The sequence below is a fragment of the Colobus angolensis genome, unplaced genomic scaffold, assembly GCF_000951035.1.
Source record: "Colobus angolensis palliatus isolate OR3802 unplaced genomic scaffold, Cang.pa_1.0 Scaffold328, whole genome shotgun sequence".
Classification (NCBI taxonomy): Eukaryota; Metazoa; Chordata; class Mammalia; order Primates; family Cercopithecidae; genus Colobus; species Colobus angolensis.
The window spans coordinates 2,086,724-2,113,337 of record NW_012116577.1 but is presented as its reverse complement, the minus strand read 5'-3'; the positions used below and the strand labels follow the sequence as shown (position 1 = coordinate 2,113,337).

At 40.0% G+C, this 26,614-nt stretch overlaps 1 protein-coding gene across 3 annotated transcripts in view; it reads right to left on the bottom strand.

The window, feature by feature from the left end:
- AFF1 (AF4/FMR2 family, member 1) overlaps positions 1-26,614 on the bottom strand; it is a 212,722-nt gene that overhangs the window by 58,218 nt on the left and 127,890 nt on the right. For all 3 annotated transcript variants that reach the window (XM_011951799.1, XM_011951801.1, XM_011951800.1), the window contains one exon: positions 415-459. In XM_011951799.1, coding sequence (XP_011807189.1) covers positions 415-459 — 45 coding nt within the window. The remainder of the gene's footprint in view (positions 1-414; positions 460-26,614) is intronic.

The window sequence follows — 26,614 nt, the reverse complement described above, 5'->3', positions numbered from 1 at the left end:
TTCTTTCTTTCTTTCTTTCTTTCTTTAATTTAGGAGACATAGTCTCACTCTGTTGCCCAGGCTGGAATGCAGTGGCACAATCTCAGTTCACTGCAAGCTCCACCTCTAGGGTTCAACTGATTCTCCTGAATCAGCCTCCTGAGTAGCTGGGACTACAGGCATATGCCACCAATCCCGGCTAATTTTTTGTATTTTTTTTTTTAGTAGATACGGGGTTTTGCCATGTTGTCCAGGCTGGTCGCAAACTTCTGAGCTCAAGCAATCTGCCTGCCTTGGCCTCCCAAAGTCCTAGGATTACAGGCATGAGTCACCACACCCAGCCAATGGTAACTGTTCTTTAAAGTGAACGTAAATGGATGTACACCTACCTACTTAAATATTTCTTCCAATGAGAAAGAGTAACAGTGAACTCACCTTCAGAATCTCTTCAACACAATGGACTTCATTGGAGTAGGTCTGCTGAAAGTGAAAAGCAAAAAATAAAAGGTTAGCAAACAAGAGTCAAGAGTGATGGTACTGGTGGACGATCTTATTAATGCAGCAATACTCATCTCAAGGCTTATCTTCTACTAGCTAAGTATTAAGAATTTTACATTTGAAGCCTGGGCAACATGGTGAAACCCCATTTTTACCAAAAGCAATACAAAAATTAGCCATGCATGGTGGTGTACACCTGTGGTCCCAGCTACTCAGGAGGTCGAGGCAGGAGGATCACTTGAGCCAGGGAGGTGGAGGCTGCAGTGAGCCAAGACCATGCCACTGTACTCTGGCTGTATATATATATATAAAAAACAACAACAACTTTACATTTGGGTGAAATAAGACCAGAGAGATTAATCTAACTTAATCTTGTGGGGAAACACAGTAATGATGGAGACAAAGGCAGACTAACTGTTGACCCTCAGGTCAAAAGTTTCTAAAATTTCTTTATTAAAGAAAACTAGTATATTAGTAAACCCAGGGAATAACAGATGTACAAAATAAGATTAGAATAGGTGCCGCAGTCAGCTACCTCATAGCAACAGCTAACCAATAAGCCACACTAAATGAAGACAAAGATGATGATCATCTGAACACGTTAGTGGGTCCAAAGTAAGCAGGCCTAAGTCCAATCAAGGATAGCTCTTCATTATTTTATATTCTAGCCTGCCAAAATTCATTTCAAAGTTAAAAATATCTCTACTTAAAGTCAGCATTTCACCTTATACATACATGCATACATACACACACACATGCACACAAATTTTTTTTTAGAGAAAGACTGGAAGGGTAGAGGAGATTAATTATTGTCTTAGAGGAAAGAGCTACTATTTCTACCTCTTCCTTATACGTGGCTAAACAAATAATGATTACTCACCACCAGACAGTGCCTAGGGAGTGACATTTTACAGTCTACATATTTTTAAGAGCAAAGAAAGTGGGCAAAGTTAAATTAAAATCAATACTTTTTCTGACCTAGAGACATGGAACATGGTTTTCAATGGAATAGCAACTTGCTCTGGGTCAATTCATGAGCCAGGCATCGTGGGCACAGTACGGCAAGTACTATACAATATACAACTTTCCCATTACTGCCACTGCTATGCATAAAGCTCTGCTCTTTTTGGTCCATTTAATACAATACCTACCACGCAGCTAAAGAACAGATGGCAAGGGATTCTCTCCTGTTCTTGGTTCTAATTTAAGTGTACTTTAAAATAGTACTGATTGCTAATTTGCAATCTAGGGTTTATTAATCTACCATTTCCCTCATTCCAATTCGCTCCATGGATGAAGAAAAAGGAAAGAATAGAGCATACAAACATTCACACCGTCCTGTAATGGAATCTAATGGACATGTCAAAATTCAGATTTAGGCCAGACACGGTGGCTCACACCTGTAATCCCAGCACTTTGGGAGGCCAAGGCGGGCAGACTACCCGAGCCCTGGCATCTGAGAGCAGCCTGGGCATCATGGCGAAACCCCATCTCTACCAAAAACACAAAAATTAGCCAGTCTCATATAACCCAATTTCAAAATAGATAAAAATTAAAAAATAAAATTTAAAAGTTAAAAAAAAAATTCAGACACAGTCTGTTTTTAAAACACGTAAATTTCCTGGAAAGAGTCTTAATAAAATGTTGGCAGCTTGTTATTACCAAGGTAGGGCCAGGAAGTCAGGTACAACCAAAGAGAATCAAGGGGGTCCCTTACATCTGGCAGGATCCACTGGACTCATCTCCAGCATTACGCATGCCAACAAGGCCTTTTTGTTTTCAAAACCATTAAGAAACACCTACAAACTGGACTAAACATTTGTGCTCTATTTTAGCACAAAACAGAAATGCTGTTTTCACATGAGGGTAAAATATAATTGTATTGTATTTCAATTTTTTACATAGATCATTAGAAAAAAATAACAATTAAAAGTTGAAGGTGAATCAATAGAACAAGCACAAGACTATGCTGAGTCTGGAAAAAATATTCCCCTCATCCTACATGTTGCTGGAATGAGACTAAGAATCCAATCAAAATACTTGGCAACCAATAAAAAATAGTGAAGCACATTTTAAAAGAAGGCAAAAAAGATTTGTCCGTTGTTTCCAACACAATGAGTTCAAAAAGCCGCACCCTTCAAGAGACTGAAAGACTTCTTTCTGATCTTCATAATTACTCAAGCAGTCAACACTTTGCCAAGATGTTTCATGTCACCGAAATACTCATTTTTTTTTCCAAGAGTTTTGTTATGTGGGATGAACCAGGACTGAAGAAATTTTGACAGCTTATTTTAGATTAGCAACATTTACCTCATCCAGATACAATAGTCACCATTTAACCCATTTAAAATTCTAAATAAGGTCTTCGATTCAAGCATTAGTTGGTTAATTTACTGTTAATCTTCCTGTCAAGTCCATTATGGGAGTGAAGGTGTTTCAAAGGGGGAGAGGGATTTCATTCCAAATATATGAGGGCATATCATATTTAGGGATATCCACAAAGCACTGTTTCCAATGGCAAGTAATTGGAAATGAGCAAATTCCAAACAACAGGAGTCTAGCTGACTGCCTTTACAGTGAGTGCATCCACACAATGGCATGGTATGCAGATTTAATAACGTAAACATAGGTGTTTTCATGGAAAGATGTTCAAGATACACACTTTTAACGTTTTCTTTAAAAATCATTTCATACGGCCAGGCGCGGTGGCTCACGCTTGTAATCCCAGCACTGTGGGAGGCCGAGGTGAGTGGATCACGAGGTCAGGAGATCGAGACCATCCTGGCTAACACAGTGAAACCCCATCTCTACTAAAACTACAAAAAATTAGCTGGGCGTGGTGGCAGACGCCTGTAGTCCCAGCTACTTGGGAGGCTGAGGCAGGAGAATGACGTGAACCCGGGAGGAGGAGCTTGCAGTGAGCCGAGATCGCGCCACTGCACTCCAGCCTGGGCGACAGAGCGAGATTCTGTCTTAAAACAAATAAAAATAAATAAATTAATAATAATAATAATAATTTCAAACTTACAAAAAAACTACAAAAACCAGTAGGAGGATTTCCCACATACCTTTTACCCAGATTTCCCAATTGTTAGCATTTTTCATTTGCTTTATATTTTTCTCTTCTACTCACTTACATTTTGAACTGTTTAAGAGTAAGTTAGAGAGTTAACATCCCTTTATCCCTACTTTTATGTATACCAAAACACAATATAAACCTATATTTAAAAGAGAGGCTACTGAAAAGTTTGCATAGTATGAGCGCATTTTATGTTCCATCTAGCTGAGATTCACATCTTTACTCTTCTCTCCATTCAAATTAGAGACACTTAAACTAGAAGACAGATCTTTTGGATTTGTTTACAGGGAAAGAGCTACAAGGACAGGCTGCCTTGTCTCATAGTGCAACTTGGCACCTCCAAGCATGCCACTGGAAGGAAGTTTTCCAAAAGGGGAGGAGTAGTTAAACAAACCATTAAATCCTAATCCCCTAATCCCTTTTTTTTTTTTTAAGAGATGGGGTCTTGCTATGGTGCCCAGGCTGGCCTGGGCTCAAGTCATCCTCCTACCTCAGCCTTCAGAGTGTAGCTGGAACTATAGGTGTGTGATATTGCACCTGGCTTTTAACCCCTTTCCTAAAATTCACTCTCACAACAGGGTCTCCAGTCACTATTGTGAGCTACTCCTACTAAAAGGAGCCAGACTCTACCTTTAACACCATACTAAAAGAATAAACAACTGGTCCTGGCCAGGTCTCTCTAAACCACAACTGAGATAAGGCTGAAAACATTCAAAGTAAGACTTCCTTAAAGAACACAAAATGATAAAAAGCAACAATAAACATTTCTATGATAGTTGCATGAATCAAGAAAATCTAGTTTGTAAGTCCTTCTCTGGCTAGCTCTTTCCTCAATGGTATAGACACTGACTTTAACATGACCACAAAACTCACTGCCTTTTCCCACCCTCAATATCTATTAATAGGTTCCTAGAGGACATGAGCTCTCCTCTTCTGCCTATCTACAGCCACCTCACACATCTGGCTTCCTGTATGTAGACCAACCTCACAGGAGAGACCACAGGAGCCTTATTTAATTTTTTAAAAAATGATAGCAGCTACTTATTGAATGCATATTGTACTTCATATTGCATTAAAATATGTTATTATCACCTCAATTTGATACCATCGATTGTAAGATGCACCATTATTAGCTTGAGAGGTAGGGGGACTACACTAAATGTACCCATCAACTGTAAGATACATCCCTATTACAGAAACTTAAAAATGCCTGAGGGAATTCTGTATAAAGTTCTATTTAATTCTCACATCAACCTTTTTGGTAGGTATTATATCAGTTTTTAAAATGAGGAGACTGAATCCTAGAGAAATTAAGTTGCCTATCCAAGGACACACAAAAGCTCTGAAGCAGCTGGCTGGCTCAGAATACTGTTATACTGGTTTTCCAAAGACCTCAACACTGCTGCAAGAAACAAATATATTAGCATTTTAGGAGGGTGTGTGATTCCAGTGGTCCTATGCGTAACCTAAAACAATTTTTAAAGAGCTACATTTTTCCTTTGTTTCTACAAAGAGGCATTTCGGTATTCACATTTAACTGCCTCTTCCTACTACCAGTGCTTCGGACCAGAAAAGGCAGCACTGCTGGCCGTGGCCTGATTTCTCACTCCTCCTGGAATGACATTGTGTAATTGTAAGGAAATGCACTGATACCAAAATAAAATATGTGAGTGAACATCTTCTAAGCATGACACAGTTTGTTTTAACAAGCTAAAAAGAGCTGGCTGAAGAAACATGCCACTGAGCCTGGCAGGCTCTTGCAATATTGTGTTTTAAGTCTCTCAAGTTTCAACAGAGCAGCATTTTTATAACAATGCTGTTCTCAAAAAGGCTTAGTTATCACTAATCAGGAAACACAGAGCACAAAGGCAACATGCTGACGAGGGAAGCCAAAAGATCTTGGATTCTAGATCTGGTTCTGCTGAAGACTGGCGCTGAATCTTGGATAAGATTCATCCTCTTTGAGACTATTTCCTTATTGTGATAAGGTATAGTATTACCAAACCTAATAACCACTTCTCAGGGTTGGTATGAAGGTCAAATATGAAAACATCACACTTTAAAAACCATCACACGGCACTGATATATGGAATAATAGGTGGTGCCAACATTATCAAGGCATTGTTTAATAGCGTGACAACTTAAAAAAAAAAAATCCCAATAGGTTATCTATCCAAAGTTTAATTTTTAAGAGAGTAAAATAAATGTCCAAACTATTTTTCTTCAAATGCGTCACCACCTTTTGGATTACTGTTCAGTCTTTACTATCTATTTGCTGCTCATCTACCCCCAACTTGCTAGTTAGGTAACTCACACTTTTCTTGCCCTGATCTGGAGCCCTCTTCTCTCTTCAATCTGTGTCAGTGATAATTCCTCCTGAGGCTTCAGGTTGCAGATGAAAGACATCTTCTGGAAAACATCCCTGATGCTCCCTTACTCCCAAAACTGTCCAGGTTCTCTTGCAGATGCTCCCGTAACTATCCGTACTTTCTCTGTTATTGCATCCTCTCTACTCCCTCTAGATTACATGTTCCATGGAAGTTAGGGCCAGAACCCTCACTGAATCACAGGGTGCCAGCCACACAGAGGCAACCCCATAAACATTGGCTGGTATATTTTTAGTCCCAGAACTCAGAATTTGAAACTAAGTTTCTCTTACGGCTTTAGACACTTAAGAAGATGTAGGCTGCCTGAATTATAAAGCAACACCTTAATTAACAAACTAAACTACATGGAACTAAACATACAAGAGACAAAAAGATAATTGTTTTGCATTGTTTTCTCCCTGGAAACATTAAAACTACTGAGAAACTACTTTTCACACAGAGATTGGCAGACAGCCACAAGATTAACAATACTCCATCTATGAGATAGACGTGGGGAAACAGGCACTCAAATCCTGTAGTTGGTAGGAGGGTTAAGTGCTACAACCTTTAAAGACATTAATTTGGCAATAGCCAGCAAATTCTAATTACATAGACATTTATCTAACTTCTAGCACTGCCTCCTACATGTACAAAAAAAATTTGCAAAGTTATTTGCTTCAGCCTAGTTTGCAAACAGCAAGATACTAGAAACAATCTAAATGTCTATCTACAGGTAACTGACTGGCTATGAAAACTATGGTACAATGCCACCTACAAATAAATAAATGCTATGCAACTATGACAAAGAATGAGGATGCTCTTTGTGCACTGATTTGGGATAATCTCCAAGATATATTGTTAATAAGAATAAATTTTAAAAAACAGATGTATTATATGCCAGCATTTCTATAAATGGAAAAGGTATCAATGAGAAGAAAACATGGATATGGAGCTGCTTATTATGCATAAAATACCACTGGGAATAATACACAAGAAAGTCCTTACACCAATTACTTCTAAAAAGGAAGGCTGGGAAATGGAGGCTGGGGGAAGGAGTAGCGGGAATATTTTCAATGTATATCCTTTTTTTAACCTTTTAAATTCTGACCTATTACCTATTCATTAATGAAAACACAAATATTAGACTGAAATAAATAGGGATCAAAAGCTTCTTCTCACAGTACAGCTAAATTTTCTATTAGCCTTCCTCTATGTAACTTACCTTACTCCAAACACACAGCTAGGTTAAACTGTGCCCAGCTTACACCTTGGTGCTCTGGGCGCACCCCATATAATACAGGCCACATTGAATTTTTGTAAAAAACAAAGCAAAGCAGATTTCCAGTCAGCCTTCCCTAGTGGACCTGGAGATGCCACAGGACTTGCTCTGAAGGCCTGGCCCAGTGTTCGCTTGCTAAATTCACATATTTCCCAAACTAGACTAGAAAGTTATTGAAAGAGAAGCATTTTTTTTATTCTCGCTCTCCTTTTTGTTAATCAGTCATACTTGAATAGTGAGAAGACATATTTGAAATGAACAAAATCTTATAGGGTTGTTTTGAGGAAGAAATATGATCATGCATGTTAAAACTAGTTCCATACAAATAAATACATGCATTTCTATGAAGACACCATAATCATCATTTCTAAGAGACAAATTAGAGGAGGAGACCAAAAGGCCGGGCTGAACAAGGTTTGACATAAAATTGTGTTTTACAGATACATAATAAATTACATAAATAGCTAAGCCTGTTCCAAAAACATGCTCATACTGCCCTGGGTGTGTTACTTCAGCTGGAAAACATATAAAGGAACCCGCAGTGATTCTACTTTCAGAAGCAACATGCCCTATGGGCAACTACCCATCTATCTGTACACCCAGAATTTTAGGATAAACATTTTTTAAATCCCTGGACAGATATATGAGCAAAGTTACAGTCCGAATTAAAACAAGGAGAACAACAAAAAAGCCACGCTAAAGATTAATATGGAAGGAGGGGTGATGGATTACAGAACAAGGAATAAGGTGTCCTGAAAAGCTTTCCTAAAAATAAAATGATATTACATTAAGTTGCAAAACCAACTTTAACTGTTAAATCCTCCCTTAAGAATTATTAGCTACCCTTCATCTCATCCCAGATATCTTTAAATAATGGAAAGGGTTTGGATAGTTCCTTAAAAGTGATAAGCTCTAATATGTAGCAAAAAATTACTCTCATGTTCCCTGAATGACTCTTTTTAATGTCAAATTGTCTGCCACACGTGAAGGCTAACACAAATTAGGCTAACTGCAGAATCTCCCTAACTGCAGAATCTCTATAGTTCTCTAAACAGATTTTTCAGGGAGAGGACAAATGGGGTGCATAAAAAAGATTATTTAAAAATAATGAGGAATCTCTAGGTCACCTACAGTTATCTCCCAACAAAAATTTATCATGGAACGAACAAGGAATTCTACTCCTATTGGGGGAACCTAGAAAAAAGGGGTAGTGTGTCACTGGATGTCACAACCACTGGCTGACCTTTTCTGGAAGTCTTCCCTCCCTTGACTCTCCAACCACATTCAACTCTGGACTGTAACCCTTAGTGTTCTAATCTTTCTCCTCTAGACTGGCTTCCCACAGGCAGGAACTAGGGTTAATATTAACCTCTGCATCCCTCACAAGGCCTTAGCATAATTCTAGACTCATAATGATATACAATTAATATTTATAAAATAAATACATGATTTTGCCATCTCATGACATCTCAAGCAAAATTCAGATACATAAGATAACCAAAAAGTAATTACAGAGTTGTTTTATCATGAATTTTCAATCTCTTTCCTGGGAAGTAATATATGTTAGCTCATATCAGTCTGATAACTCCAGACAACTTCACAAAACAGTGATATTTTTAAGATGCAGAAGCCTTCAAATTTTAAAAAAGTATTATCTTGTGACTACAATCCATCAACCACTACTACCTCATCAAATGTCTTCACCTATAGGAGTAGTTGCCTAAATGCAGTTTGGGGACATAAATTTCTCAGAATGCAAAGTTTCAGGTATGACAGTAACTTCAGAACGTGAGGCTGGGGAGGGTAGGTATACCAGGCAGCATGTTTGGGTGGGGTAAGGAAAGGATGTACGCTTCCTTGAGATAGAAGATGAAGAAATAATACTCCAAGATAAACACTGGAAGATCATGTTAGAGATGCGCTAGCACCTCAGTTCATTTAATAAATGAGAGCCTATATATCCTATAGATAGGAAATATATATATCCTATAGATAGGAGATATAATATATATTGAATACATGTGTATATGTGTGTACATATATATGAATATATGTACACATATTTATATATTTGGTTTTTTAAAATTTACCTTTAGGTAAATTGCTCTTTCATAAGCCAACAATATCGCCCTCTTATCTTTCATCAACTAAAGCAAAAACAAACTAAAAAAAAAATAGCCACTAAATCATAAAACATCACTGCAACTTATAAAATCCAATGGGAAGAAGTATTTTAAAATAGCAGTTCTTTAAAGATCAATATGAATAATTAGAAAACTTGTTTCTTTCCAGTTGGTCATTGTGATTATACCAGTGAGGTAATTTGCATAATTGCTGTCATAAAGATATTTTTCTGAAGCATATAAAATTTGTAAAGGCTCAATCTGTATTAAATGAGCTACTTAAAACATTCTGGAAATTTTGTTTTGATCTCTACAAAGAGGGCATCTTTTAATTATGAAACCAAGGATTCCAGTTCTTAAGACACGGTTTAAACAAAAATGAAAACAAGGAGTAGTTGTTGTCCACATGTATAATTGTAAACACTCACTTGATAAGAATATGCAAATAACATGAGAAAAGTAGTAACAATGCTGGATTCACTGATTTTGTTACCATTATATATCCTGAGATCACATACAATATAATTTTTAATATGTTTGCAAGGCTTCTGTACAGTCACATGAAACAGTACATATAAAAAATACAATTTAGTGTTGATGTTTTATATGCAGAAATGTTTTCAATACATATTATGACAATATGTCAACTAACAGTGCAAAAGTTAAAAGAAGTGGGGTGTGCTGGGATAGGTTTAAACTCACTCAACAACAAAGTACCTGAATGAAAAACAAATGTAAAAAATTTATCACTGTTTGACAGTAAATGTCTAATCTCAGTTATTTACCAACTTCCTAACTATTGACTATGAACCGTTACCACTCACCATGTAATAAGGGGAATCAGAATCCCCAACGGTCTAAGACTTGAAAACACTGTGTCTTTGATGAAAGATCACATGAGGCCCCATGAAGCCCATCATGGGCACAGCAGCCATGAATGATTAAGTAAGAACGGCTAAAAGGCATCACAAACAACAAGTCTAGACACTGGTTCTGTTCCAGCAACAATCAACTGACAAATCCTTTCAAATGGCCTAAACTGTATGATCTATTTCCCATTCTACAACTAATTCTGCTCACAAAAACCTCAGAGTATTTTTTGGAAGAATTTATATTTTTTTCAGTGGGACTATCAATTTGTAAAGCATGAGTAGCAGCTTTTCAGTTAAAACCTATTGCTGCAGGGAGGGTGTGAAACTGCAGTGTGGTGGTGTTCTGTCACATGCTTCCTGCCCTGCACCCACCCCATCCATTCCTACACACACATGCACACATGCACACACACACACGAGCACTCTGTCTCTCAGATCGTATTAACGGATGGTTCTGAGTCAAAACACTACTAAATTACTTTGTCAACCATGACAGGATTTATAGACACATAAACCTGTATTTCTGCTCTCTGTCAAATGTAAATACAAACAATGTTCAGGAAGCATGTTTAATTCTATGTTGCACAGAGTGCCTGCCTGGACATTTATTTTTTCATAGCTGAGCATAAACTAAGATTATAGAAGCACCAGAAAAAAGGAAGAAGAAAAAAACAACTTTGTATCAGTTTCTGGATGAGGCTGAAAGAAACTGCAGTCATATGAGTCAGATAAACCACTTAATCCACGCTTTGTCTCAAAGGACATAAAGATTTTATCCTGGGCTTATTCCAGCAGTAATCTCAACAGCCTCTTCTGGAGTAGGTGTTGGTTTTCTGTCTCCTTGCATCGATTATTTAAAACAAACAAAACAAAACACAACACAAAAAAACGGGGGAAAAAAGGAAAGAAAATTATTGAAGTGGTAGACTAGAGGCATATATACTCTGAGGAGACAATCTGAGCCCCAACACCCTGGAGATTACTGACACTATAACAAACACAAAAAAGAGAAGGCAAATAAAGATGACCTTATCCTTGACATCTTAATTCTGAACAAGTAAATCCCCCGCCCCACTTTTGGGGGGGCTTTAATGCTGGGTAACAAGCAATCAGGTTAATTACTAGGGTCTAGAAAAAGGGCTCAAGATCTTCCTGGGAATGCACAATTCATTTAATATCCGAACATTATGAACAGTTATACGTAATTTATTTAAGCCTAAATTTAAGTACCTAAATTTAGTACCTAAAGTACCTAAATTTAAGGAACTATTTTGCTTTTCTATAACCTATCAATAAACACATTTGGTCTTTTTTTTTTTTTTAAAGGCTTACTAATCCCACTGAATCTTAGACTTAATAATCTTTTCCTGCATTATCTCTGTATTTAAATTTGGTCTAAAACTGTAGACAAACTACATCAGACTTTCAGCAAGACTCATCTGATACACTGATTTACTGATCTGGTGAAAGCAAAAATGTATTTAATACAAAAGTTTGAAAACAAGACTTCATCATTCGACAAATGCCAGTATTTCTTTTTAAATAAACACAAGAGGCTGGGCACACCGGCTCACGCCTGTAATCCCAGAACTCTGGAAGGCCGAGGGCAGGCAGATCACTTGAGGTCAGTAGTCTGTGACCAGCCTGGCCAACATGGTGAAACCCCATCTCTACTAAAAATACAAAAAAAACTGGCCAAGCGTAGTAGTGCAAGCCTGTAATCCCAGCTACTGGGGAGGTTGAAGCAGCAGAATCGCTGAATCTAGGAGGTGGAGGTTGCAGTGAGCTGAGATCGTGCCGCTGTACTCTAGCCTGAGCGAAAGAGCAAAACTCCATCTCAAAAAATAAAAATAAAAATAAATAATAAATACATACATACATACAAGGGGCAGAGTAGATATATAAAAGTTACTCTTGAATTTATTTTAAATAGGTATTTAATAAGTGCCAACAAGAAAATCGTTTAAAAAATAAATTTACTCTTAACGCCCTCTGAATTTAAAATCTTTTTTTTTTTTTTTTTTTTTTTGAGATGGAGTCTCACTCTGTCGCCCAGGCTGGATTGCAGTGGCGTGATCTGGGCTCACTACAAGCTCCACCTCCCGGGTTCACGCCATTCTCCTGCCTCAGCCTCCCGAGTAGCTGGGACTACAGGCGCCCGCCACCTCATCCAGCTAATTTTTTGTATTTTTAGTAGAGATGGGGTTTCACTGTGTTAGCCAGGATGGTCTCAATCTCCCGACCTCGTGATCCGCCCGTCTCAGCCTCCCAAAGTGCTGGGATTACAGGCATGAGCCACCATGCCGGCCCTGAATTTAAAACCTTTTAAGCATTCACATTATTTTCTCTCCATCTCAATTTATTTCTCTCATTGTCTGCCTGACTTCATACACCGATACACACAACCAAGAAGTTTAAAAGGTTCCCTTTGGACTTTAATCCAGAGCTCTTGACCCTAAACTTCAATCTTTTTCAGTGTTTTGAGGCACAATGTAACTTAACCACCTCATAACCCCCAATATTCTTGCGTTCACTATCTTTCCTGTTTCTTCTCTTTCCCTCCACACTTTTCTATATAGAATACAGAACCTAAGCAACAGAGATCACATGGAAAATAGGTAACCATTCTAATAGTAACAAAAAAAGCAACTGCCTTTGGAAATTGCCTTTAGAAAATGGGAGGGTCACACCAGCACAAGGAAATGGTATCTAGGTTGTACATAAACCCAACTGTGGCCCTCCTGACTACTTCACCAACCTGGCACCCAGCCCATGGGAGAAAGATCCTGGAGCTACCGCACTGCTTTCCCGGCATCATAATCATGGTGACAGCTTGGGGGTGGGGAAGGAAGTGTATTATTAAAAAAAAATTTAAAGGTCTTTCAACTTGAATTTCTTTAACTGGCATACAGCAATATCCTCCATAAAAATGAGCAGTGTTATTTGTACAGCCACAGCAGCGCTGTTTACCAGGCTGTGCTGGCATGAATACCACAGTAAATGAGCCTGAAACGACTGAAGACAGGCCCCTGAGCAGATCAGTTCTATCTGTTTTATTAATCTCTTCTAGGTAAATCTTTAAAAGCCATCTCAATGTCTAATAGTTGTTTCCTTAATAATTTACCAAAAGCTTCTTGTGGAATAAAATACACCAGTTTTTTCCTACACTTATCTAGAACCCTGTATTTAAAAAAAGAAAAAAAGATTGGTGGGGAACTTAAGAGTCACTGGAAAACTACTGCCCCCTAAGTCTGGTGGTAAAAGGTCCTCCAACTCATTTTATAACACAGTTCTTACTAAAAACAGACAAAAGGGTATAACTAGCCTATATTCAAATCAATCAAAGAAAAAATTATACTAATAATTTGGGGGTTCTTCTTCCTTTCTCACTGCTTTTTGGCCAGTTTCTCAGTTGTCTTGGAGCTGACTTAAGCGGACTCACTACAGCTAACCTTAAACAATTCCTGTCTCCTGACGGGAAAAAATGGAAACACTATCACCCTCTCCTATTAACTCTTCATCACAGAAATTTACACCTCCTACAGATACAGACAGATCACAAACTATGCTGAATAAATGAGAATGATAACGCTAGAAGTACACTGAAATTTCTCTAGTATACCTGCCTGTATTGAAGAAAAATTATTTTGAAATTTTCCTAGACTGGTGAAAATTAATACAGTTTATATGTTAAAACTTGGGTAGGAGCACCCACCATCTTTTAAATTTGACTTAAATTCTAAGTTTCTTATGAGCAACAACAAATAAAATCTTGGAGTGTGCATGCACATGCATAAATGCACACACACACACACACACACAAACATCATATTTAGGCTTAGAAGCTGCCAATATTTTCAGTTTTTAGCTTTACTTAAGGAAGATTGTTAAAAGCCATAAACATTTGCTAAGCGATCCAGAAATTCAAGTCCAGAGTTTGAAAGATGAAGAAAAGGCTGGGCATGGTGGCTCACGCCTGCAATCCCAGCACTTTGGGAGGCCAAAGCAGGTGGATCACAAGGTCAGGAGTTCGAGACCAGCCTGGCCAACAAGGTGAAACAGACTCTCTACTAAAAATACAAAACTTAGGGCCGGGGCAGTGGCTCATGCCTGTAATCTCAGCACTTTGGGAGGCCGAGGCGGGTGGATCACAAGGTCAGGAGATTGAGACTAGCCTGGCCAACATGCTGAAACCCTGTTTCTACTAAAAATACAAAAATTAGCTGGATGTGGTGGCACGTGCCTGTAATCCCAGCTACCCGGGAGGCAGGGGTTGCAATGAGCTGAGATCCTGCCACTACATTCCAGCCTGGTGACAGAGCGAGACTGCATCTCAAAACAAACAAAAGACAAAAAATTAGCCGGGCGTGGTGGCACATGCTGTAATCCCAGCTACCCTGGAGACTGAGGCAGAAGAACTGCTTGAACAGGGTTGCGGGAGGCTGCAGTGAGCTGAGATCCCACACTGTAGTCCAGCCTGGGCAACAGAGCCAGACTCTGTCTCAAAAAAAAAAAAAAAAAAATCCTGAGTGATAAGGAATAATTTTAATGTTTATGTTTTGAGTCTCTCTCAAATATATTGCCAAGAATATGCTGTGATTTTCTCCAGATACAAAACTCCAACGTTATACTTTCTCTACTCTCACTCTCATCATTCTTTCAATAGAATGAAAGAAAGAGGGGGAAAGGAGAAGAGAGAAAAGGAACGGAGGAAGCGGGGAGAAAGGGAAGGGGAAGGAGGAGGATATGATAGCAGAGGGAGAGAGGAGAAAGAGAGGGAAGGAGAGGGAGAGAGGAGAGAAAAAGGAGAAGGAGAGAGGAAAGAAAAGACAGAGAGACGAAAGAGAAAGCAAGGAAGAGAGAAGAGAGAGAGGAGAGGGAGGAAGAGGAGAGGGAAAGAGAGGGAGAAGGGGAGTGGGAAAGAGAGGGAGAAGGGGAGAGGGAAAGAGAGGGAGAAGGGGAGAGGGAAAGAGAGGGAGAAGGGAAGAGGGAAAGACAGGGAGGGAGACAGACAGAAGAGAAGAGAGGAGATGAGGACAGAAGGAAAGGGAGGGAGAGAATGAATCCGTAATCTAAACTAACAACCATGCAAATCTCAAGAGGTATTCCAAGTCTCTAGTGGTAGCCAAAAAAAAAAAAAAAAAAGAGGCCACACTGTGCCACCTGTCTATTACCTATCAAGTTTATACAAAGGGAGGGGAGGGGACATGGGAGGGGCCGAATACCTGTGGCTGTAAAGCTTATTTACCTTGTTTATAAGGTCATGCACCAAACCACAGAGGTCATTTAGATCCTTCTCGTCTTCCATGTTAGCCCCTAACACAGGGGGCAAAAGAAAAGAAGAGAAGGGAGAAGAGAGACAAGACACATCCACTTTCTCTTGTGGCCTCACCTCTCACTTATTTCCCTACCCTCCGTCCTCCCCACCTGAATCTCCAGCTGCTGCATACTTACTGTGGGGCAGCTGCACACTGTGGGGCACTCACCTCCGTGAACATGTCTTACTGCCTTCCCACATGGCAAAAAAGCTTTCCTGTTTTCATACATCCCCTTGCCAGCACTAATCGGTGCCACCAGGTCACTGTCTCGTGTGCTGGCGGCTGCAATGGCGGCCCTTACAGGAAAGAACTTTGAATCTCTTCCCTTGTACTGAGCCATAAGAAGCAGTGAGTGCTCCCAGGCATAACTCCCCTGGCTCTGCTCCTAAAAATGCTCTCTCAAGTACACCGTTGCTTAGCAATATTTGCCTTCCCCCTGTACATTTGAAATTGGCAACATCTGTCCCTTTGGCAGTTTTGATTCGTGCAAAGCACCATGTGCATAGTTTAAAAACATACAGCTTTATGAAATGGGCAATGCCTCCATACCTCCCATCTCCCTGCAAAATCAGGATGTGAAGACCCAAAAATAGTATAACCTTTGCTTTCAAGGCTGATAGAAAAATCTATGGGATTTAAAGTAGATGATAGCACACAGGCAAAATAGTTAAGCCACCAGTGGGAGTTCCTATTAAACCATGCCTAATAGGCAGTATCTGAAAAATCTCATCTAGTTAACAATTTTCTTTAGAATTAATTCTATCACAAGGCATTATGTGTAAATGCATATCATTAGTAGATAAGATATAAAGGCACTTTATTCATGGAGTTGCAGCGGGGGCGGGACAATTTTCATGCTTACATTATAGCCCAATCTCAGGAACAAAAATCAAAAATACAATACACACGTGCACACACCCCCACCCCCACTTCACTGGCAATGGTATTTTTAAACTCTAGAGGGAAAAATTCAGTAACTCCAGTATTACGGATTTCAAAACAAATGATCCTAAGTTTCCTAAGTTTCTTTTTGCTATTTATCCCACAACACAGTCACTTTAGTATTTTACTGAGATTACTTGTTAATATTAAAGTAGCTCATAACATGTAATTTTACATATAAGAAAAAACTATATAAGAAATAACACTTTTATGGGTAGTATTCTAGTTCTACATGTAACTTTACTTTTTATCTAGTACATTGATAGAGAAATAAAAATCTGAGTAATAAAAAGCATAAAAGTCTACAAGCATTGAACCATGCTCTGTGCATTCAAACTGTGGCATGTAGACATTTTTGTTCCTTTAAACAAATCGGGCTACAATTTTCTTTTTAGCTTAAGCTAAACCAATTCTGACATATTAGAAACACATGTTTCCAAAGAAATTCTACAGGAACTGAGTTCCAACTACAAAGGGTGAGCTGACCTTTTTGCTCTCAAGTCTCTACCTGAAAGCTTAGAGCAGCAGCAAAGACTGGGTAATACTTATTGCCACTAAAAACACATCCAGCAGGCCCCTGACTCTGTGCATTTAGCAATGCCCCTGAAATTCCAGAACATGCATGAATTTGTAATCTTGGTTAGCCACAAATGTGAATCCAACACCCTAGAATCCACTTCTTACTGCAGTCCATCACTCACCACTTAAGGGATGCATACAGTAATTCTTATGAAGTTACACTTTATTGCAGTTTATGGGAGCAACTTCAGCAGACTTTGCAAACGGGAATTCTCAAAAATCTCGGGAGATGTTTGTCGAAGTTATCCATGGTGGTTCTGGCTGTGCAGGGTAGGTGCTTATGAGCAAGATTCTCCAACTATTAAGCTCGTTGCATGGAAATGGCTTAAACACAGTGCCTGTACACACAGAGTATGTTCTCAATAAAATGCAGACGTTATTTTTTATTGTTTTACCATCTTACCATGACACAAAAGCCTCAGTCTTTCTTTCTTTTCTTCCATCCTACTAAGGTTTCCCACTTCTGTCATCAACCAAACTTTTATTTCATGAATCTCTGTGAAAATGTCCTCTGAAAGGGGAAAGGGAATGATAAACAAATAGTAACAAATTTTGTAACTTTTAATAATTGTATAGTACAATCTTTGATTACACCTCCTCCTCTGATATAATCGTAAACAGCTGCAGACTCTTCAGCTCTGAAGAAGTCATCATGTACTTGACCTTTGTGTCTGCAGTATGTTTCTAATAAATTCTGAATTAATTAATGTGGGAGAAACCTCTTAATTTGTAAAGGCTGGGATCCTGGCTCTAGGGGATGGGAACAAAAGGAGCCAGGGCAGGGGCTGAGGTGCTGTCCACTGGCAAAGTGCTGATAAACCTTCAAGGTTGCATTGAGAATGCCTCCAAGACACCCCTACCCCTCAAGTCAAGCCGTTTATTAGACAAGAAGGAACAAAAAACCTTCCCCTGTGGAGAGTTCCAGGCGGAGAGGGGGAAAGCAAAGACTGGCCATGTCAGTACTACCCTTCTCCTTGTCTCTCTCTACCTTTTTTCGCTTTTGTTTTTGTTGTGAGACAGGGTCTCGCTCTGCTGCCCAGACTGGAGTTCACTGGTGCAGTCATAGTTCACTGTAACCTCAAGCTCCTGAGCTGAAGTGATCCTCCCACCTCAGCCTCCTCAGCAGCTAAGACTACAGGCACACACGCCATTATGTTCAGCTAACTGTTAAATATTTATAGGGATGGGAGTCTATGTTGCCCAGGCTAGTCTCAAAACTCCTGGCCTACAGTAATCCTCCCACCTCAGCCTGGCATGACACCCTACACCCAGCCAAACTGTTCCACTACAGAGTCTACAGGGCAATGACGGGTCACTAGAAAGCCAAACATCAGGGCTTACTTAACCAACTAATAAAGCATTATTAAAATTTTCTCCATTCGGCCGGGCGCGGTGGCTCAAGCCTGTAATCCCAGCACTTTGGGAGGCCGAGACGGGCGGATCACGAGGTCAGGAGATCGAGACCATCCTGGCTAACACGGTGAAACCCCGTCTCTACTAAAAATACAAAAACTAGCCGGGCGAGGTGGCGGGCGCCTGTAGTCCCAGCTACTCGGGAGGCTGAGGCAGGAGAATGGCGTAAACCCAGGAGGCGGAGCTTGCAGTGAGCTGAGATCCGGCCACTGCACTCCAGCCTGGGCGACAGAGCGAGACTCCGCCTAAAAAAAAAAAAAAAAAAAAAAAAAATTTCTCCATTCTAAAGCTTTTGATATGAGACCTGTTTATTAGGATGGATGTCATGATCTTGTCCCACCGTGTCAATCAATAAGTAAAACTGATTAGGTCTACAAGCAACGGAAGCATGGGTATTATCACACAGTGAAACCCTGCCCTGTTCAGATATCACGAAGGAAATCTCCATGAACCCTGTGCCATCTTTACCTCTGAAAATGTTTGAATAGACTCTAGCCTCAATGTCCCCTGAATCCTATATACCTAATAACCTGCTGGCATAGTTACAAATAAATTTAAAACAGTTATCATCATAAAAGCCTTCTAAAAACTATTCCTTACTCAGGAAAAATTTCTACAGGATGGTATTAGCAGTAGCAGGAGCAGCAGTAGTAAGTACCAAAAACATTTATTAAGGGGCAGGGAGGTTGCACAGAGAAAGGGGGGAAAAATAATGGGCAAAATTTAATTCTGAACTGTTTAAGTTCTTTAAGCATGAGGAAGCCATCCGCTGGTGAAGGCAAGAAATTATGTTTAAAATTACCTCCAGGCCTAAAACTTATTTTTCTTCTGACACTGACCCTTCTTTAACCAGTCTTTCCTCCACGATATGAGGATAGTCCAAAACAGTTTTTCCCAAACTTCGGTCATTTCTATACTATTTTGATAGTGGTACCATGTCATAATACTACTTGCACCATTTTTTTAGGACAGTTTATGATCAACTCACTTTTTTACCTCACCTCATCCTAAGCAATATTTGTGAGACCCTAGGTTTGTTTGATATGTTGGTTTGTATTTCTTCCTAACTCACAAGGCATGGTTTGGCTGTGTCCCCACCCAAATCTCATCTTGAATTTGCATGTGTTGTGGGAGGGACCTGGTGGGAGGTAACTGGATCATGGGGGCAGGTCTTTCCCATGCTGTTCTTGTGATAGTGAATGAGTCTCATGAGATCTGATGGTTTTAAAAATGGGAGTCTCCCTGCACAAGCTCTCTCTCTGCCTGCTGCCACTCATGTAAGACATGACCTGCTCCTCCTTGCCTTCCACCATGATTGTGAGGCTTCCCCAGCCACATGGAGCTGTGAGTTCTCCACTAAATCTCTTTCCTTTGTAAATTGCCCAGTCTCAGGTATGTCTTTATCAGAAGTATGAAAGCAGACTAATGTATCACATCAAGACACAAAAAATAAAGGTTGGTGTCCCCGTACTATTTTTTGTTGTGACAGAGAGTCTGTCAGCCAGGCTGGAGTGCAGTGGCACAAACACAGCTCACTGTAGCCTACACCTCCTGTGCTCAAATGATCCTCCTACCTCAGCCTCCTGGGCAGCTGGGACCACACGTGCATGCCACAGCACCCGGCTAATCTTTTTTTTTTTTTTTTTTTTTTGAGATGGAGTTTCACTCTTGTCACCCATGCTGGAGTAGAATGGCATGATCTTGACTCACCCCAACTTCTGCCTCCTGGGTTTGAGCGATTCTCCTGCCTCAGCCTCCTCAGTAGCTGGGATTACAGGTGCCCACCACCACGCCTGGCTAATTTTTGTACTTTTAGTAGAGACAGGGTTTCACCCTGTTGGCCAGGCTGGTCTCAAATTCCTGACCTCAGACAATCCACCTGCCTCAGCCTCCCAAAGTGCTGAGATTATAGATGTGAGCCACCATGCCCGGCTGCTAATTTTTAAAATATTTTGTAGAGACAGTCTCACCATGTTGCCCAGGCTGGTCTCAAACTCCTGGGCTCAAGGAATCCTCCCACCTCAGCCTCCCAAAGTGTTGGGATTACAGGTGTGAGCCACTGTGCCTGGCCTCCATACTATTTTAAAGAAGTTTATATGCTCATCAATACTATGTGAACCAAAAACTGAATGAGTATCTTGGGACATTTGTTCATGTGCTTATAGAACAGCTGTGGTAGCTTCCCTATCTTGTAAAAACCATCTTACTCTATCAGTCAATACAAATGTTGCCTATCTTCTATATTGGATTCAGGAAACTTCAGAGATTACATGAAAATATGCTTACTCTTACACCTTTCCTTACTAAATTTGTGACCCAGGCCACAGAATTAACACTTTATACATCAGTGTTCAGTTCAGTACTGTAATTTTTTCCATGTTTGTCATAATGTTCAAATGTGACTGGGCTCAAAAAGCTCTTTACACACTGGCCCTGGCCCCATATACTTCTCACAATTAATGCTATTCTGGAATCCTGAAAATACAGCAAGTATTCAGTACTTTATTAGGGCATAAAACATCTATTCAAGTCTCTTATTGAAAAGTATAACATTTAAAAACTTGATTAAAATTAAATCCATGACACAGAGTTTCATTACGTCATCAAAACAACTGAGAAATACCAGCAAACCAACCTAAAACACAAAGATACTTCTTGGGATTCTATTGACTTCTAGGCACAGGTGTAACGTCAATAATGACTATTGAATAATATACAATTTTCCTACGGCATAAATTTTCTTTTACTGATACAATATGTCAAGGAAAGGTGGTATACCTCACAGTATACTAAATGTCAGGCAAACACATCCCATTTAATTCTCACAACAGCCCTCTAGCTCAGGAAATACTGTCCCATTTAAATGTGAAGTAGAACGAACCCATACATTCTAACTCCGTAGCTCTGTCCACTAGAAACATTATTTCCCACTCATATTTTCTTAAAACCATAATATTCGAAACTACTAAAACTTCCATAATTTTAGATTCTAAGCCAAGGTAAAGAGGTGAATCTGGCTGGGCACGGTGGCTCACACCTGTAATCCCAGCACTTTGGCAGGCCAAGGTGGGCAGATCACCTGAGGTTGGGAGTTCAAGACCAGCCTGACCCACATGGAGAAACCCCATCTCCGCTAAAAATACAAAATTAGCCGGGCTTGGTGGCACATGCCTATAATCCCAGCTACCTGGGAAGGCTGAGGCAGGAGAATCACTTGAACCTGGGAGGCGGAGGTTGCAGTGAGCTGAGATCGAGCCATTGCACTCCAGCCTGGGTAACAAGAGCAAAACTCCATCTCAAAAAAAAAAAAAAAGAAAAAGAAAAAAGAGGTGAATCTACTATGCTTACACATTTAGACAATGTTAAAATAACTACTATAATTATGATGTAGATACAGTAGCTATTATGTATTTACTATACGCCAGACATTGATATAAGGGTTTAACATACATTTTCTTTCTGAAACCTGACCATCTCCTTATGAGGAACTGTCTACCATTGCTATTTTACAGAAAAGAAATTGAGCCTTGAACAGGTTAAGTAGTTTCCCTGTCTTATAACAGCTACGAGAAGGAAAAAACAAGATTCAAACCCAAGTCTTCCTTAATCCCAAATCCATGCTTTTAACCACTACCTATATATAATGCCTTCAAGTCTCATCTAATTATTTCCAAAAACAAAACCTTAAAGTATATCTTCCTTCCTTCCAACAACATCCAAAGACTATTCAGCATTCAATAATAACATGTTCTATTATATACTTATTTACCACTAGTTATAAATAAGTACCCATCTGTACCCTGCAGAACACATGCGTTTTCTATCTAACTAAAGGATTAATATTGCTAAAATCAAACGAAAGAAAGAAACTTTTGTATGCTGATGAATGTTTAAAATAGGCTTCCTATTACTGGCTATAAAAATAAGTAATTTAAAATAAAAGGTATTAAAGGATATGCTATTGGACTTGGTATTGTAAACAGCACCATCATTTAAGTGCTATAATTCAAACTCTTTTGGGAAAAAAAACATACATTTTACAGCTGAAAAAAGCCATCAATAACTGCCGCTGTGGTCTGAATATGTCTCTCCAAAGTTCCTATGTTGGACTTAAATCCCAAGGTGATAGTATTAAGAGGCAGGGCTACTGGGAGGTGCTTAGGTCATGAGGGCTCTCTGCTCTCATGGATGGGATCAGTGCCTGTATAAAGGGGTTTGAGGGAGCAAGTCTCTTCCATCTCTTCTGCCATGTGAGGATGTAGCAAGATGCACCATCTTGGAGGCAGAAAGCAAGTCCTTATCAGGCACTGTTAGTGCCTTGATCTTGGACGTCCCAATCTCTAGAACTGTGAGAAATAAATGTCTATTGTTTATAAATTACCCAAACTAAGGTCTTTTGTTATGGCAGCATGACTAGACTAAGATAATTATCCATTTCCTCATTACGCATACAGGAAAACTAATTCTACTTGGTGACAAGGAGGATAAGAATCCATGTTCCACAGCTTTAGGAACAGCCATCTAAAAAGAAAAAAAGTTAATTACGCTAACCTTGATAGTATTTTGTTTTAACTAAAATACGAACGAATGCCTGAATCATACATTTAAAGACTTATAGGTAAACATCTCTATGTTTGGATAGAGGGTCAAAAAAAGCAAAGTTTATTCTACTTTACCTAATTTCTTTTAAAAGTTTGAGAAATCGGCCGGGCGCGGTGGCTCAAGCCTGTAATCCCAGCACTTTGGGAGGCCGAGACGGGCGGATCACGAGGTCAGGAGATCGAGACCATCCTGGCTAACATGGCAAAACCCCGTCTCTACTAAAAATACAAAAAACTAGCCGGGCGACGTGGCAGGCACCTGTAGTCCCAGCTACTCGCGAGGCTGACGCAGGAGAATGGCGTGAACCCGGGAGTCGGAGCTTGCAGTGAGCTGAGATCCGGCCACTGCACTCCAGCCTGGGCGGCAGAGCGAGACTCCACCTCAAAAAAAAAAAAAGTTTGAGAAATCAATCACATTTTTTTAAGGACATTTCATGACGACATTACCTTACTGAAAAGATAGGTCTTTTGCGTGTCTGGATTCTCATGTGTCTGCTCAAAGTGAGGAATAAGCATACGGATACAGAAATGCTTGAATTGACGGAGACAACATCAACACTTACAGGGATCAAGCAGGTGATATGAAGGGCCCAGTTAGGTCTAGGACAAGACAGCACATGCATCCTGCCTAAAGGGACTGTGCTGTAAGATCGTATGTTGCCAGTTGTTCCCATTTTTAACACAAAAAATAAAATCCAGACTTCAATGTGAAGGTACTAATTTTTAGATGTTGGCAACTAAATCAATATACCAGTCTCTGACGCTCTGTGGACAGCCACGCCCCAGTGTTGGTTTTTAATGCTTCCTTCTCCCACAAGTGAGAGAATGAGGGAGTAAGAGATTAAGAAATGTATTCATTTTTAAGGGAAGAATCTCCTTTTGTGCTAAACATGGCCCAGTTTTATGTACCATGGATATCTTCAGTTTCCATACAGAGATTCTGAATAGGTCCTCAGCCTGGAGGGGCTATGGAATGAGGCAGCCTCTTCCCTTTACTGTTGTGGTCTCCTCTCTGCTGCACAAGTTCCTGCCAAAGCCACCTTTAGCAGATGTGCACACTCAGCCTGACAGATAACTAGAAACATGAACCAAGTAAGCAAAACAAACTACACTGTAGTTATTTTACACGACTTGAATGAAATAAATCTAACTACAGGTGAGTCATAACATAATAAAAGACTGAGTTAGGTTCAGATCAACACATCAGTGTTTTCCCTTGTCTTAGCAACTAGTTCACTAGTATTTTGAGAGAATATAAGGGAGATAAAAGACCTTGTTACCTGTTGTATCCTTTAGTGCAAGACCATTAATCTTACCAGAAAATTAAGCCCAGGTTGCCAGTCAGACATTTTCAGGATCAACAATTCTTTTTTTTTTTGGAGACACAGTCTCACTCTTGCCAGGCTGGAGTGCAGTGGCGTGATCCCGGCTCACTGCAACCTCTGCCTCCCGAGTTCAAGCAATTCTCCTGTCTCAGCCTCCCGAGCAGCCGGGAATACAGGTGCCTGCCACCATGCCTGGCTAATTTTTGTATTTTTAGTAGAGACAGGATTTCACCTTGTTGGTCAGGCTGGCCTCGAACTCCTGAGCTCAGGTGATCCACCTGCCTTGGCCTCCCAAAAGTGCTGGGATTACAGGCGTGAACCACGGTGCCTGGCCTAATAATTCTTAAGTTACTAGGATACCAGTGAATGATACCATCGTGGTCTAGAAGAGTATACGCCCCACCCATTTGGATGACTCATTCCCAAAAAAGTGATTCCTTCAACAGCAAAATATTTAAGATTGCAAATCCTTTTCTACATTAACAGCAGTTTTATTACATGCATTACTTACAACAAGTATATATACACACACACACATGGTAAAGGAAATCTCGTGTCTTATGTAATACAAAAGAAAGCACCTATATATGAGAAAGATGCATAAAACTTCCAACTTTTATAGCACATAAAACAATCTGATTAATCTCCAGGCTCAATACTGAAAAATACAGGAATTATGAGGCTGGAACTCAACTAAAAATTCCTAATGAACGGATTAGGCTGTTTACTTTCAATGTAGGAATGCCAAAAACTACTTAATACTTAGGCAGAAAATGGTGAAAGGATTTTCAAAAACATTATTGAACATTGCACCCGTTTCCCAGTCAAGTGTCCTGAATACGAAATTCAGTCCAATACTTCACCCCTCCGTTAAACCAAGCATTTAAGAGATTATCTTTCAGACTCCAGACCAGAGTAAGTTGGGTAAGAAATCCTCAAGCTGAGCACAGTGCAGCAAAGTTCCCATTTCGCCCCAGTTCTCACCTGTGCTAAATACAAAGGACAAACAAGCATATGAGACACAATTGACTTCTGCCCTCAAAATGTTTACCACCTGGAGAAAAAGCAGCAGAATGATACCAAGGGAGAAGTGTTGAAACTCAGGCCTGAGCAGTGGGGTGCACAGCAGAAAGTCATCTCTATAGGGTCTGGGGGCTGCAGTGGAACGAGGCAGTACCAGCAGCAGGGCCAGAACTCAAGGCTGCAAAGACAGGTAAGAGGCAACAAGGCAAATGGAGATATCTGGCATTTTATCCTGAAGGCAATGGAGAAGTACTAAAGGATCTTGAACAAGTATGACTTGATCTGATTTTCACTTAATCAAATCACTCATGTGAAATAATGTGGCAGCCTGAGGAGTAGAAAGCAGCAAGATGAGAGGTTAGAAAGAAGTTGTAACAGTTCAAGAAAAACAGTAAAACTCCATACTAAACGAAAGACAGAGAAAAGGGGAAGCTATGAATGTTTATAAATGCATCCTAATATCCATAGGATCAAGCTGCTTTCAAAACAGTGGAGTATATGACAGAAAGGAATTGAGAACTGATGACCAGGAGGAAAGAGAAGATTGTGTATGTGAAGTGATCTAGGGAGAGGGGGACACAAAAAAATCCATTTTAGACAGGTTCAATTCAAGATGCCTGTGCAACACCTACGAGAAAAGTCCAGTAGGCAGGTGGATAGCAGGACCCAGATCTCAGAATACGTTTAAGAGTTTTAGGCTAGAAAATCAATTTGGTGTTCGTGAGCATCAGCAGTTGAATCTTAAGTGCAAATGAGGTCACCAGGAAAAGGCTGCAGAATGAGAAAAGATGATTGACGATAGAACCCTGGAGAAGCAGTGGGAACAGCAGCCTCCAAAGGAGATTAAGGCATGTGCAAAAAGGTAGGAGAAAAAACAGACAACAGGGGAGGAGAGTATTTAAGGTGATGGTGGTCAAGTGTCAAATGCTACAGAGATGTCAACCAGGATAAGGCCTGAAAGAGCATTCCTTGAATTCATCCAATACAGTCCACTAGTGGCTCCTGCCGGCAGAGGCAGTGGCGTGAAGGCACCGAGCAGGCTGCAACGGGTTGCAAGTAGAGGGGAGGGGAGGAGAGGAAGCAGGCATACAGTGTTTACCCACTTCTGTCTCCAGAGCTTTTGCTGTGAAGGGAACAAGAAGGTAGTAATTACAGAAGACACAAGAGTGAAGAAGGGTTTGTTTTGCTCTTTCAGTTGGGAAAGGCCTAAATGTAAC